Source organism: Myotis brandtii, unplaced genomic scaffold (genome assembly GCF_000412655.1).
Source record: "Myotis brandtii unplaced genomic scaffold, ASM41265v1 scaffold435, whole genome shotgun sequence".
Lineage (NCBI taxonomy): Eukaryota > Metazoa > Chordata > Mammalia > Chiroptera > Vespertilionidae > Myotis > Myotis brandtii.
The window spans coordinates 311,583-312,196 of NW_005366635.1; the positions used below are offsets into that span (position 1 = coordinate 311,583).

Genomic DNA, 614 nt, shown 5'->3' on the forward strand with positions numbered 1-614 from the left:
GCCCGGGAAGGTGGACAAGGACTTCATCCCCGGGCTCATGTACATCCGAGACAACGAGGCCACCTCCGAGGAGTTCGAGGCCATGGGCCTGCCCTTCACGGTGCCGAGCGCCAGCGGCCAGGACGTGCAGCTGAGCTCCAGGCACTCCCACATCTCCCTGGACACCCGCGCGGAGTACGTCCGGCTGGCCGTGAGCTACAGGTGCGTGCAGCTGTGGTGAGGGCGCCCTCCCCTGCGTCCCCTCCTGCCTGGTGCTCCTGCAGGCCTGGGGGCGCTTCCCGCGGGTGGGGGGTGGGGGGTGGGAAGGAGGACAGAGACGAGAGCCTGGGGGGGCTGGGGAGGCGCCCCTGGTCACCTGGTGCCTTCCTCTCAGGCTCCATGAGTTCGACGAGCAGGTGGCCGCCGTCCGGGAGGGCATGGCCCGCGTTGTGCCCGTGCCCCTGCTCTCTCTCTTCACCGGCTACGAGTTGGAGACGATGGTAGGCGGCTCCACAGCTGCCCCGCTGGCAGGGCCTTTCCGTGGTGACCCCCTCCGCGCCCTCGCTGCCTCGGTTCACCGTGCCCTCGGGGGTCTGGGGTGCTCAGCTCAGGAAGCCAGTCTCCTGCCTCCCTCC

The 614-nt window shown here is 70.0% G+C and overlaps 1 protein-coding gene across 1 annotated transcript in view; it reads left to right on the plus strand.

Moving 5' to 3' along the window:
* The window catches only part of LOC102251931 (E3 ubiquitin-protein ligase HERC2), an 86,271-nt gene that overhangs the window by 83,862 nt on the left and 1,795 nt on the right, over positions 1 to 614 (plus strand). The window contains 2 exon segments of the mRNA XM_014546210.1: positions 4 to 201; positions 374 to 479. Of these exon segments, the coding sequence (XP_014401696.1) occupies positions 4 to 201; positions 374 to 479 (304 nt within the window).